Genomic DNA, 11,881 nt, shown 5'->3' with positions numbered 1-11,881 from the left:
AGCAGGTGTTTCACACACACACAAAAAATTATATTAAATTAAAACTAGTTTATACAGGATGTTCTCAGTTCTGAAACTATATATTTAGTTCTTGAGCCTTAATAATTTTCCCTACTTTTTTTTTTTTTGAGACAGGGTCTCACTCTGCAGTTCAGGCTGGCTTTGAACTCTGTAGCCCAGGCTGACCTCTAACTGACAATGATCCTCCTTCCTCAGCCTCCCTAGTGCTAGGATTACAGGCATGCACCACCATGCCCAGCAGATTTCCCAATTTGAAGCAGTTGATTAAATGGCTCCACATCATGGCATCTCCTACAAACCCTGCCAATTCCTAGTTCACACCTCTAGAATATGGGTTAATCAGATTGCTGGGTTATTCTTCTCTGTAGCTTTCTTTCACTCATCCTAGGCTCATCCAGTGAAGCATATAAATTGCAGCAATCCCTTCCCAGTACTTGAAGATCAGCCTCCTTTCTGAGGTTCTCTTTGCTTTAGTCCAAGGATTCCAACCTTTGAACCCTCCCTTTGAACTCTCCCAAATCCTTTGATCATGTTTGCGTTCTGTGACTGTGTGTGGATGTTATCTCCTTGATAGAGGTCTTTCTGTAGACATTTTCCTACTATAAAACTTTACTACATGTCCTGAATAAAAATTATGGCCTTTTACAAGACTGCAACAGAAACTCTTCTCCTGTGGACCTTTGGAATGGAAAGTTCTGTCCTTGAGGTTTCCCAAAGTGATCCTGTGCGCACTGCTCTTTCCGTACTGATCCTTGGCATCAGGAGTAAAAATGAAGAATGTGCTTCCTTTTGTGTTTTAGGTTTGTTACAGTTTTTTGAAGATTTGAGTGTAGAGATTTTATAATGAAAGCCAATACTTAAGTCCTTCCCTTTACCTCCTCCCATGCCCAATGAAGGTGCTTTCCTCAATTTCTGAAAGGATATTTTTGCACCTAAGCAGGTTGTTTTAACTTCTACTTACAGCCCCTGATATCAGAATTTATAGAACTGTGTGGAGGGAGCAGATGAATTGAGACAAGGACCCTGGCTTCCCTGGTCACTGATGCTAGAGAGGGCGAATGGTGGCTGGAGAAAGTGGGGTACATGTGACTGAGTTTAGCCTCGGGGGAACGTCTGATGGTGGCCTGAGTTTAGCACTAATGGTTTTGAAAGTATTCGTCACCAGTAGAGATGAAATTTTACTGCAGCTTTGGTTACTTTCAATAAACCACATAGACCGGCTGTGGATTCCACTACTGTGATGCTGTTAGCACTCAACACTCAAGACTGCGCATGTGTGCACTGCCGGCATGCCTGTGTGTATGTGCACGAGTGTATATGTATGTGTGTGTGTGAGATAGAGAGAGAGAGAGAGAGAAAGAGACAGAGAAAGAGAGACAGAGAGACAGAGACAAAGTCAGAGACATAAAGAGAATGAGAAACATCTAAAAAAAGGGTGACTTACCTCCATATGGCTGAACCAGGTTTTAGTAACACTGCCAGTGTCTTAGTTTGCTCACCTCCATGATTTTGTGTTACTTTTTTTTTTTAAACCCTGACTTATTTCATTTATTTTCCCTGAGGTAAATACTGGGAGCATAGTGATTCTTCCTGATGGAAAGCAACAGACACCAGCAGTTGTGCTTTCAAGAGTTTGCTTAAACACATGAGTGGAAATGCTCAAATACACACGGGAAAGAGAGTTCACTGCAGCCTTGGTAAGAACCTCTTCCCACCAATGGAAATTACTTAGAAGTTCATCAGTATGAGTAATGTTAAGTAAATTTTATGATATTTTTAAAGGAATTATCTATAGCTATTGGAAATGATAAAGTTTTATAATATTGTAGACCTGGAATATGCTCATGAATGTTTTTACATGAAAAGAAAACAAGCTGAGGAACAAATATATTATTTTTCGCTCCATCTATCTGTACTTAAATGTAGAAAAGTATTTTTTTTCTTTTTTCTTTTGAGACAGGGTCTTTCTATGTAGTCCAGGGTGACCTCTAACTTGTAGCATTTCTGCCTCAGCCCACCAAATGCTAGGATTACAGGCATGTGGTGCCATACCTGGCCAATAGAGCTATTCTTGAAAAACAAATTAAAAAATGCTAAGAATGGTTATCTCTGGGTAGCAGTAGTATAATTTGAGTTTCGTCTCTTTAACTTTTTCAATACATTTCTATAATTAATGGTCATAAACTATTCATATAAAAAGGAAAAATAAAATTATTTTTCAACATAAGTAGGCTTTATCTTTGTTTCTAGAAATAGGGATCCACCTTAGTCACAAGACATACTGATTCTTTCTTTTCATTGATTGTGCTACTAATATCTAATTATCTTTAAAAAAGCTGATGCTACTAAAAAAATTCAGCTTATTTATGCTAAAAGTCCTTGTTTTGCCTTAAAACATTCAATTATCTTTTCTATTGTTAGCATTTTTCCTAAGCTGATACAAAGGCACATGAATTATAATAAATATATAAATTATACAAATACATAAATATGATATAAGATAAATATGTGGTGCATATGGTATGTGATATATGTGTACAAATCATATGATAATCAGAATATAGTATATACTATACTTATGGATTACATGTATTCACCTAGAGGATATTGTGTTAAGTAAAATAAGCCACTATATATATCATTATATATTATCTGTCTATCTATCTACAGGATTATGAATTTAGCCTAAGAACCTAAGAGGAATATAAAACCTTAACAAGTATTAGAAGTTAGTATGAATACAGCTTTACATTTATGGTTCACTTTGAAAGGTATTAAAAAAATTTAAGATGAAATTAAGGATATTGAACACAATTCTTAAAACACAGACACTAATAATCCCTTAAATTTTAAAAAAAGCTACCCAGGTCCTGTCAAGTGACATCACTGCAGAATGCAGAGTGAAGGAAGCAGATGTGCTGGACCATGTGGCCTCCTGGGTCACAGAGCAGATTTTCCGTGGTCTTACTCAAAGATGTGTCCTGACCATGTAGCACTGGGAGGACCGACAACAAAGGAGCTCAAGGAGGATGGTGACAACTCCTGTGCAGACCCATGGCCTCCACAGGCATCCTCCACCATGCCCCTTTCCAGAACAGGCTATGCCCTTGTGTCGCTGAAAAAGCAAAGCACAAATGTGCCCATCTTCCTCACCTTGCTCAGATTGTATCTCCACTGGTGGGGTCTGCCTTCTGGTTTTCACTGAGCCCTTTGAGGGAGGTAACAGAGCAGACTTTTGCTTCATGATTTTGACCATAACTCTGTTTTCTTTCATTAGAAGATGGCAGATTGATTGGATAATTTGTAGCCTACTGTAGCTCTTATGTCCTTTGACTTTTTCCATCATATATTCTTTGCCATATTAGGACAATATTTGTGTGACGGGTCATCGCCAAGTTAAACTAAACTTTGAACTGTGTTTCTGCTTTAAGTTCTTAGAAAAACATGACACAAAAGCGGTTCATCTTTATTCACTCAATAAATATGTATTGAGTTCCTGCATTACAGGCTCTGAGGATTCAGTGCTGAAGCAAAGTCTTCACTCCCACAGACTGTACATTCTAACAGGGAGAGAACAGCAGCCCCCAGGGTGCAGTACACAAAACAGTCAGGTGGTGACGATAGAGCTGTGAATCACAGCACAGTAGGCAAGTAGGAACTGTTGTTTGATAGACAACAATGAGGCCAGGCTTCTTGGAAGCTAATATTTGATTAATATGACTCCACAATCAACTTTGGAGTCTCTTTCGGATGTCCAGGATCATGCACCCTTCAAGTTAATACATGTGCTCTGAGAATCAAGGGTCTGTGTACTAGATGACTGACCTGAGGCTTTAAAACTAAGAAAGCATCTGCCATCAAACAAACTTTTTCCATTCTGTTCTACTAGAAAAAGATCTTGAAAAGATTTCTATATACACTAAAAATTTTTAAAGTTGTTTTAGTCCATCTGAAAATCGGGTAGTCCATAACATTCCTGTGCCCTCGTGCTCTGCAGTCAGGAGGTCTTGTCTTTGTGACTGGTCATTCCACTGGGAAGATGGGGATGTCTTCCAGGAAGAGGTCAAAGCAAAGGTGTGCAGTGATGGGCTTGCCTCTTCCTCCTGGCACTTCAGATATGCACAGGAAGGAGAAGCAGAGAGTCATAGGTTTAGCTGGCTCCCACAACAGTAATTATTCATAGAAATATCGTCCTATGCTCTGAGGAAAACTATGTGTTCCTTTATCCCCAACTTCACTGACAGCTTAAGTCTGATGGTTGCACTGTCTGTCATTTGAATACAAACACTTCCATTTCCCAAGTCCCTCCTATGATAGAGTCATGCTGCATGTTCTACCTCTAATTTGGAGACCTGTGAGGCAGGGATGATTGCGATTCTCCTTCATGTAATCTGTCCTTAGAGGCTGAGCCAGGAGAGGGTCTGGCTGATCTGTTTCCACAGCTCACGGGTCCCAGTGTAGCTTGTGGCATCTCCAGAAGAGGCCCCTTGCATGGCTCTTGGCCACTACTGTCAGTGTCAGGTGCTGGATTCCGTATCTTTAATTGGCAGACAGCTTGAGGCCTGCTGATTTCAGGTTTAGGAAATTCAAAAATGCTTTCAGTCATGCACCTCAGAACATTTCAAGTTTATGGTAGGCTTTGTGGCAAAAAATAGAAATCAGAAAATATATCCCTCTACCTACAATATTAATCTCTTGACAAAGGGGTTGGGTTGATATTGTGAGAGTAGGTGTCTTTCTTCTCCCCATACTAACCTTCCCTGGAGAGTGGATTACTTTGACTCTGACCTCTTCTGTTCAGATTTTCCACTGATTGTGAGCAATGTAACCAAGACTATTTTTAAGCAGCATCTCTGTAGTGGTCAACACATAGCATTTCCACCATTCCCTCGAGCCTATCTATTTTTGGCCCTACATAGTCCATAACTATTTGGTGCAGAGCAGTGGTTTTCAACATTTTGGTAACCACAGAACTTTTTAGAAATTTTGAGTTCTGTTCTGGTGGTTGTGCACTTTTTGTGAGGAAACCAAGGTAACTACGCACTCACCTGATGAGAAAATGCCTTCAGGTTAATATGCTGTACTTTCACTCACAAGAAATGTCACTTAGGGGCTGGGGATTTAGCTCAGTGGCAAAGCACCTGCCTGGCAAGCGCAAGGTTGTGAGTTCAGTTCCCGGTACCGGAGAAAAACCAAAAAAAAAAAAAAAAAAAAAAAAAAAGAAATGTCACTTAAACAGCAAGTGCATGATGTGCGAAGCTAGCTTTGCCTGGGTTTACCTTCCTTCCCCAAACTTTACCACGAACCTGGTTCCTTCCTAAGGGACTTCTTAGTTGTAAATACTTTTTTGTATTTGTTTGAGTCCTTTTCTTCTCTCTGAATATTTCACATAATTGATTTCCTATTGAACGTATTGGATTTTAATAAATACAAACCAAGGTATGACCAGGAATCAGCAATTTTTTTCTGTAAGCACCAGGTGGCAAATATTCTAGCTTCCAAAAACTGTGCACCTAGTCAACTTTGGTGTTGTTCAGGGAGCCATAGCTGATATGCAAGCAAATGGGCATTGGTGTGTTCTAGTTAAACTTTCTTTGCAAAAATGCTAGCAGATAAATTATGTTGATTATTGTGCTATGTTGTTGATATGAGCTTATTGTAGATAACATCTGTCTGGTATATTTCTTGGAATTCATTAATTTAAATAAACAGTGACTCGAATTACTAAATGTAATTTTACAGGTTTGACTATCATTAGTCAAAATCCATTGCAATAAAATCATTTTTTCAACATTTGTCTGTGCATCTCTTCATTTTTTGAGAAATAGTTAATTGTTTTTACAGTGTCATGAGTAAAGAAGAAGAAAATCAAAGTGTAAAAGTTCAAATCAAGTTTTAAGTTAAAAATTTTATTAGTACATGTTTGCAGTACATAATGATTGTATTTATTGAAAGAAGTTGGTACATTTACAGAGCACATCTTAATTCTTTCTATTAAAAGTATGCTTTTTAACCTAAATGGTTAAAAGTTCATACTTGTTCTATCTTATTGGTTTTTTATGGGCTTTTATGTATTGGTTTCTTATTTTTTTTTATGTATTGGTAAAGATTTTGGAAAGCAGGTGATTTCATACTTTTGGAAGGTAAAAAAAAGTAGGTCCTATTTAGGTGGTAAAATTGTGTGTCCTCATCCACCTGTTCACGCTATCTGGCACCATGAGAATTCTGGCTCTTCTCCAAAGTAAAAATGATCACGAAAGGTAAACATTTTGAATTGATTCAGGGCATATGGTAGCCAGGACAGCACAATTTAGGACAGAAAAGGGGACTTTCAGAACCATTTCAGAAAGTAACAAAAATGATGGAATGTTTGTTAGAAATAAGCAGACCTATTTTGAGGAGAAATAATGGCAATGTGTCTTTTATTGTAATGCAATTTTAAAAACATAAGTGCTCATTGTATATTTCGATCACACTGCATACATTCATGTGCTCCTTTCCTTTGAAATTATCTAAGATTATGTCCAGGGGCAGAATTTCTGATATGCAAATGTATTCATGGTATGCAAATATTCAGCTTTACATGACAATCCCAATTTGCTCATCCAAGTATTATATCAATTACTAATCCATGAGTAATATAGATTCCTCCATGTTGTGGCTGTCATAGTACTGTACTAGTATCAGCGTTAATAATTTTGGCTATTTGAATGAAAATTTTGGCTATTTGAATGAAAAGAAAGCAGGGGCACACTATGATCTAAATTTCCATTTTCATGATCACTAACATTAAAAATGAAAGCTTGCAGATGACAAGATTGCAGACCATCTTTTCTTTTTTAAAAAATAAAGTCTGTGTATGGTACCTTTTCAATAGCTCTCATATATATATTTATATATGTACATATATATGTATGTATATATATTTATTTATATAAAATTTGAAGATAAAGAAATAAGATGCCAGTGTGGCCCCAGAGTCCTTTTCCCGTTCTGGGAAATCACACAGCGGCACTGCGGCTCCTGATCCGCAGCTGAGGAAGACCCCACCACAGGAGGCAGGGGGGATGGAACTCAGTGACCACTGCCCTTCACGTCCTTACACTGTCCCATGCGGTACTGTGGCACTGACAGGGCTGTGGGGCGCATCTGCAATGGGAGGTCTGACTCTAGTGGCTGGCGATGAGACAATCACGTTTTCTTTAGGCATAAATTTAGTTTCATTGACACATTCACCACAGAAGAGGAAAAGGCCACAATGTGTGAGGTTAGTATGAACAGGGCAAAGGAACTTTTTTTTTTTTTAAAGAAAAAGCACCAGTATTGCAAAGACTTTCCACTATTCCACGCCCACCCCGAAAGCCCCATCTCTCCACAGGAAGTGCGCTGACCACTGCACGAATAAAAGAATCTGGGGAGGAGGCTAATGATCACTCTCTCCGTGCAGAGATCAGCAAGACCCCAGCCATGAGACTTCTCCTCCTGGCCGTCCTGGGCGCCTGCTGCCTCGCCACATGCACTGTGAAAGGTAAGCTCAGAAGCTGCTTTGGAGATGAGGAGCAGGGATGCCAGGCGGGTGGGCACACCACTTTGGGTTTGACTCGAGTTTTGACTGCAAGAAACTGCAGCCCCAAGCTGAGCCTCAAACTTCCCATATGCAGACTGGAAGTGGAATTTAACTCTAGGGCACTGGGTAGACTCCCAAAATGGGGAGAACTGGGTAGTATCTGGCTCCAAATCTTTCTAATTGGGTGACTTGTGGTGAATTTCCTAACCATTCTAGGCCTATGCTTACCTATCTATAAAATCAATGTTAAATATTCTAACAGAATCAAAAATGAAATAACTTTTCTGATTTATTTACTTATGGATTATTTAATCATATCAAATCTTAGAAACAGCAATTTTTAAACATTAATATTAACTATGGGGTGCTGCCAATGATTATAAATTACATTTGTAGGTTTTGTTCATTTAATATTGATTGTGATAGTTTCTCAAAAATCTCTGGAAGTTTCCCCACAATATGGGAATGTGTTACAGGATGTATGTCCTGAAGCAAATCAATGTTTTCTTCTTTAAAAAATCAAATTAAAAATGACTGGAAGCTCATAGTTTCATATCCAGAAAATCAATGGTACCTTCAAGAAAGTGAGGGAATGTACTATTACTACTATGAATGGTACAGTTTATGATAGATGTCTTGAATTTATAAGAGATCATATAATAACTGTTACAGAGAGAGCAGCATCTTGTACACAATTAAATAAATCTGCATGGCACATCCAGGTTAGATGCAGATATAATGAGCCTTATTTGAGTATTCAGGAGATATTTCTTAAGGGATCACTTTTCCCCGCTGATTGGAGTTGGTGTGTGCATTTAGACAACAATACCATGACTTGATCATGGATCCCCAAGAGCGTCATTGTGTGAAGGTGGCAAAGTCTGGAATTCCTTGTAAGCGGACAAAATAAAAGAACAATTATGAAACCATAAAGTTTGAGATGACTCAAATTAGGACATACATGCCTGGCTCTTTGCTGAGACAATGGCTGCACCATCTGGAAGAGACCCAGACCTGGGCAGGGTAGCACAATGGTGTCTTGCAAGTGTCTTAGAACTGTGGACTCTGGCATTCAGGTCTCAGGTTTTCCCCTTGAAGGAGCTTTATAAACCCCACTGGATCTCGGTTTCTTATGTAAGACATGGAGTCAAACAATCTTGGCTTGACTCAGCTCTGCCACCTATGTGAGGAACATCCCAACAGACACTCAGGCATCTCTGGGAATAAGCACTGGGGTTTAGAATACAGTAGGGTCACCTGGGTCATGGAGGTCCATGTTAGGTGTCCACAGAAAGAAATGCTGTTTCTTAAGTAGTGAGAGAAGGAGAAAAGGAGCCAATGCTTCCTTTTTCCTGAGTCCAGAACCAGTTCGACATTAAAAATGAACTGGCAAAGGAAGAGGGTGAAGAACCTGCAAACTGGCAGGGAGAAGAACAGAAAGAAGCACAGAAGAAAAGCAGTGTTTGTAAACAACTTCTGCTTGGTCACTTGCTTTTAAAAATACTTTCTGATACAGCAACATTACAGTCCAAACTCAATCATCATCCGTGGTCAGTTTGTGTGCTTTTTTAGCTGAATATTTCTTTGTGAAGCACATTGTCAGTATCTGTAGTTAAGGTGGTCAGTGTTTAGAAAATTGGATTAGATTTTACCAAACCTTTGATATTATTAACTCTCTCAAGTTACTTTTCCCTTCTGCAATGTAACATGGTTCTTTAAACTGCACAGTTTAATTTCCCTTAGCCCATTCCTTTGAGGATAAACATTCCAGGAAACCTTCCTTTCATATATTTCATATTTTCCATTAAAATGAGAAGATTTTATTCATTCAGTCAAAGCAAGCTGCTTCCTCCATTGAAAGTTGCCTTGCCCAAATTACTGCCCATCACTTTGTCTCATTTACTCTAGCACGGTGACACTTACACTATTGGAAACTGTATCCTCTCTTCGCTTGTTTGCTGCCCTGCCTCTCACTAGCAGATGTGCCCCAGGAAGGCAGGGTCTGTGTCTGTCCTCATGAGCGCCTTCAGCACTAGGGTCACAGCAGGCAGGGGATAAGTAGCTGCAGTAGAAATGAATGAGTCAGTGTCACTGGGGTATCGGCTCTCCATCACAGGGGCCTTGAAAATATAACCACAGATAATGCTTTGTTATTTCGTCTCACCATAATCAGGTGCCTGGATCTTTATGCTTGATTTAATTTTTTAAAAATTAATTCAATATTTACTAAGACTATATGATGTACAGGAGACTAAGGATGCCAATACGAGCCATCTCTTTCCAAAAGGAACAGTGGCCATATGTTCCTAAATCATTCTTAGAGTAATTTAACAGGTGATTGTTGACTTACATTTTTATTCTTTTTTTTTTTTTTAACCAGCTGTGGGGAGTGAAATCCCAGAAAGCAGTATCTGTGTGAGCCTAACAACCCAGCGACTGCCAGTGAGCAGAATCAAGACCTACACCATCAAGGAGGGCTCCGTGAGGGCAGTGATGTGAGTGTCTCCCCGTGGCTGGGCTTGGTGTAGAGAAACAGAGAACAGTCAGGAAGACAGATCAGCGTGGAGGAAAGCCTCCACTTCCCCTGCAGCCCCCTCAATGGTCCATATTCCTCATCTCTTCATGCACCCTTCCTAAGTAACAATCATTGCCAAAATTCAGCCTCAGAAAGGAATGTAAGTCTTCTCTTCTGACTTTGCCTAAGAGAAGAGTCTGGCTGGAAACCACCTGAATACCATGCCCAGTTATGAGGCTGAGGCTTAGACATGGCTGCCCTGGACCAGGACTTGCCTACAGAGCTAAAGTAGGGTAGGAAAGAGGCAGAGGGCCAAGCGTGCAGTATCAGTTAGCAATCTAAGGACTGGTTATTCTTTCTCCAGATCTCTTTTTTAGGAGGAGCAGTTCTCCCAGTACATATTTACAGGTTTTATCATAAGAAATTAAAGAAATCACCTTTAATCAAAAAATAAGGTGAATATGTCTAGGCTTGAAAAGGTAAAGGATATGTAATAATTAAACTAGGTGATCTTAATTGTCCAGGTACATTACAACCTTTGGTAGCACTGCTGGCAAAACGATCTTTGAATTATGGAGGACAAAGTAGGTAGGAACTGCCTGCAAATATTTCTTCTTTATGTCAAGATAAAGACAAGAGAAGGGTGTTCATTATGGTCTGTTAGTTCCTAAAGGTTGTTTCTTTGGTTAATTCTGTACAAATCTTGTGTCTGGTCAAATCTTCCTCCTTATCCTGGGGCTTGGAGAATGTGGCTAATGCCATCTATCTTTTCCTTAAATTGTAGTTTTATTACCAAACGTGGCCTTAAAATCTGCGCTGACCCAGATGCCAGGTGGGTGAAATCAGCAGTCAAAAGCATAAAGAGCAAGTCCAACACCAGAAGAAGCATGATCCAGACCAACCCTACGGGAGCCCAGCCATCCACCCATACAGCTGTGACCAAGTCCTGATAAAGGCCTTCCAGCACCCTGCTCCCTCTATAGCTGGCCAGCTCATGTCCTTCCACAAGTTTATGGACTAATTAGGCTATATTCATCTTTTATGAAAGTGCTGCATGAATAAATTTATTTTCTTATATATTTTAATGTCTTTCATGTTAATTTAGTTGCTATAACTAATAAATATTTATTATTAAGAATGATTCTGAGGACTATTCATTATATTTAGGCAATTGTAATGTATCCTTGTTGCTCTATTCCTTACCTAAGTGTGTTTTTCTTTGATGGTATCCATGGTGGGAGAGGTTCTGTCTAGTGTTGATCAGAGATGAACGCTACTTTCATCTCTTTAGTTCCACGTTGTAATGATTCTCTTTGATATAGTCAACTGTGACCACAATAGCAATTCAAGATCTGTGTCCACTTGTCCTCAGATCAGAGTGCTATTTACAGATTAAAGAAGAAAATAATTTAATCGTCATTGTCTCTACATTCTGAGGGTCCATTAGGCCAAAATGGCTTCACTCAAATTTGATTTCTTGGAGATAAATCTCCTACTTCTCAGTCTCTTTTGGTGTCCTGTTAAAGGGGGAAGGGTGCAGGACTTGCTGTTTCTTTCACTTGTCCAGTTAGCAAAAGCTAGGGTTTTAGTATAAATAAAATTTATTCAAGTAAAAATAAATGGATTTTGAACTAGACAATAAGTTTACCACATTATGGTAGTTTCTGTTATTGTTGTTATGTTAATTTTATGCTTTGCTGTCAGTAAGCTTTTAAAGCCCCCCCAAAAGTCATGTAGGACATTCCTTCATGTGACCACAAATTGCAGGGTGTTCTTAA

General features: G+C 39.1%; 1 protein-coding gene across 1 annotated transcript; it reads left to right on the top strand.

Annotated features, from left to right (window-relative positions):
* Window positions 1–7,470: 7,470 nt before the first annotated feature.
* Xcl1 (chemokine (C motif) ligand 1) lies at window positions 7,471–11,156 on the top strand. Its single transcript, XM_005398206.2, has 3 exons — window positions 7,471–7,549; window positions 9,969–10,083; window positions 10,888–11,156. Exons 1-3 carry the CDS (start codon window positions 7,489–7,491, stop codon window positions 11,051–11,053), a joined length of 342 nt encoding a protein of 113 aa, XP_005398263.1. The 5' UTR covers window positions 7,471–7,488; the 3' UTR covers window positions 11,054–11,156.
* The last annotated feature ends 725 nt before the right edge of the window (window positions 11,157–11,881 follow it).

Source organism: Chinchilla lanigera, unplaced genomic scaffold, assembly GCF_000276665.1.
Source record: "Chinchilla lanigera isolate Chin_1 unplaced genomic scaffold, ChiLan1.0 scaffold00061, whole genome shotgun sequence".
NCBI lineage: Eukaryota > Metazoa > Chordata > Mammalia > Rodentia > Chinchillidae > Chinchilla > Chinchilla lanigera.
Note: the sequence above shows the minus strand (reverse complement) of the source record. Positions and strands in the feature narration are given on the sequence as shown.